This window comes from Sardina pilchardus, chromosome 5 (genome assembly GCF_963854185.1).
Source record: "Sardina pilchardus chromosome 5, fSarPil1.1, whole genome shotgun sequence".
Classification (NCBI taxonomy): Eukaryota; Metazoa; Chordata; class Actinopteri; order Clupeiformes; family Clupeidae; genus Sardina; species Sardina pilchardus.
Genome location: NC_084998.1, coordinates 34,068,741 through 34,071,240, shown reverse-complemented (window position 1 = coordinate 34,071,240; position 2,500 = coordinate 34,068,741). Strand labels below are relative to the sequence as shown.

The 2,500-nt window shown below is 46.7% G+C and overlaps 1 protein-coding gene across 1 annotated transcript in view; it reads right to left on the bottom strand.

Annotated features, from left to right (window-relative positions):
• The window catches only part of LOC134080759 (RNA-binding protein Musashi homolog 2), a gene marked incomplete in the record, with an annotated part of 259,150 nt that overhangs the window by 51,410 nt on the left and 205,240 nt on the right, over positions 1-2,500 (bottom strand). Inside the window, 1 exon segment of the mRNA XM_062537360.1 lies at positions 1,751-1,825. Within this exon segment, the coding sequence (XP_062393344.1) occupies positions 1,751-1,825 (75 nt within the window).

Sequence of the window (2,500 nt, the reverse complement as noted above, 5' to 3'; positions counted from 1 at the left end):
ACAGTACACAAACACACACACTATCTTTCCCTCTTTCCAGCCCCCCTTTTTCTCTCACACGCACCCATATCCATACCCACACACACATACACACACACACACATGCACGCGCACACACACGCGCTCACAAAGACACACAGACACACACACACACACACACACACACACATACACACCCTATTACGGAGATCTGAGCAGCTGTCTGACATTTCCTATTCTGCCTTATCAGCGCAGCGGCGGATGTCTGGACCTGAGCTGCAAACAGCCTGCATGTAAAAACGCTCAAAATAAAGCCGGAGACCAAACACACACACACACACACACACGCACACACACACGCACACACACACACACACACACACACACACACACACACACACAGGCTGGCGCGGGGCATGCTGTTCTCTGTATCGCCCGTGGGCATCTCCCTCTCTCTGTTGCCCGGTGGGCTGATCTGCAAGCCTCCAGCCCTCCAGGCCACATCGCAGGCCCTCCTGCCTCCAACCCTCACAACACACACACACACACACACACACAACTCGACACACTCTCACAACACACACACTCTCACAACACACAACACACACACTCTCACAACACATCACCTCACCTCACCACTGTCAGTGCCTGTCACTGTTTACCTCTGACAGACGCCCACTGAATTACAGCAAGTAGAATGGAGAAGGATCCATGTGGATTCATTTCAGTTATGGCGGATGATCGACCATTTGGAAACCAACAGAGTTTAATTTGTTCATTTCAGTAATGGCCGACGACCATACTCTAGATATTAGATAGCTGGATACCGCAAGTCCATTGAGTTCTATTAGGTGCCATACGTAAACACGGCCACCATATTGCTGGGGGCAAACACCTTGATGTCTATGGGAAACACTTGCCGGTGATGGTTCTACCTGAGCAAAGATGTGAGTTGACCCAGAGTTGGCCCACAGTTGGGCCTGAGTTGGCCCAGAGTGGTGAAGCCCAGCGAAAGAAGAGGAGGAAATGTGGAAGGAAAAACACAAGGCAAGCCCAAGCTGAGATGCTGCCTTTGTTTCTGCTGACAAGAGGATTTGCATACATCATCAGCTGGCATCGGCAGGCCTCTACGTGCTGCAAACACACACACACACACACACACACACACACACACACACACACACACACATACACACACACACACACACACACACACAAACAAGGCTCTCCATGCTGCACACACACACACACACACACACACACACACACACACACACACACACACACACACACACACACACACACACACACACACATATACACACTCACACACACACACAAGCAGGGCTCTCTGTATTGCCAGAGTCAGATTACTCTACAGAGACGCTGGTCACGTCGCTGTTCCTGCAGACGCAGCTCAACATCCAACGGCTACACACACACACAAAATACACACACACACACACAAATACTTGCCTATCTCTAAAACACGACCAAGCCAATTACCGATGCTCCCCAAGACCGTATGTTCTCATATGTATGTGTGCTTGTGTGTGTGTGTGTGTGTGTGTGTGTGTGTCTGCATGCATGTTTGGGTATGCATTGGTCTGTGAGAGAGAGATAAAATAAATGTACTGTACTACAACCATATACACAACTTGAGGCTTGCAAATAAACTCTGTGTGTGTGTGTTTTTGCCAATCATCTTCTATTTATTTCAATGTTTACTGAGCAGCAGGATCCATCTGAGCAGTGTGTTCACATGGCTTACCGGGGAACTGGTAGCTATAGCTGGGGGCAAATCCAGTGTATCCGCGGCCATACGTCGCCACAATGTTTGGGTAACCTAAGAGACCATGAAATAAACAAACAAACAATGAGTTTCATGAGTCCATGTCCTGTGTTATTTCAAATGGAGTAATTCACTAGACCACTTCAGTGGCTGTGTGTGTGTGGCAATAGTGACTGTGAGTGTGTGTGCATGTGTGTGTGTGTGTGTGTGTGTGTGTGTGTGTGTGTGTGAGGAAGAGAGAGAGAGAGAGAAAGAGAGTGAGTGAGTGAGAGAGAGAGAGAGACACAGAGAGAGAGAGAGAGAGAGAGAGAAAAGAGTCTATTGGCAAAACATGTAGAAGTTTAGTTTAGTTTATGAACATGGTCAAATCACATACTGCACACTAACAAACTTTAACCAGCTTATATCACAGGGCAGCACAACACAAGTCTGCTTTTTCACAGTAACAGAGTCAGTTTCACAGGCTGAAGTAATTCCTAGTGAAGGTCTCCGCAATCCTCTAGTATTTTTTATTCTTTATTTTTAAGGATAGCCCCTTGAGATGTAACATCTAATTTTTGAGAGGGTTCTTACAGTAATGACAAACATACAAAAATGAATAAAGAGTAAGTACTAAACATGAATCTAAACACATAAGAACAAGGACACTCACACGCTAACACACCAACACACTCTCCAACAATACAGTAACAATGCTAATTCCTAGTGAAGGTCTCCCCTACACTATCC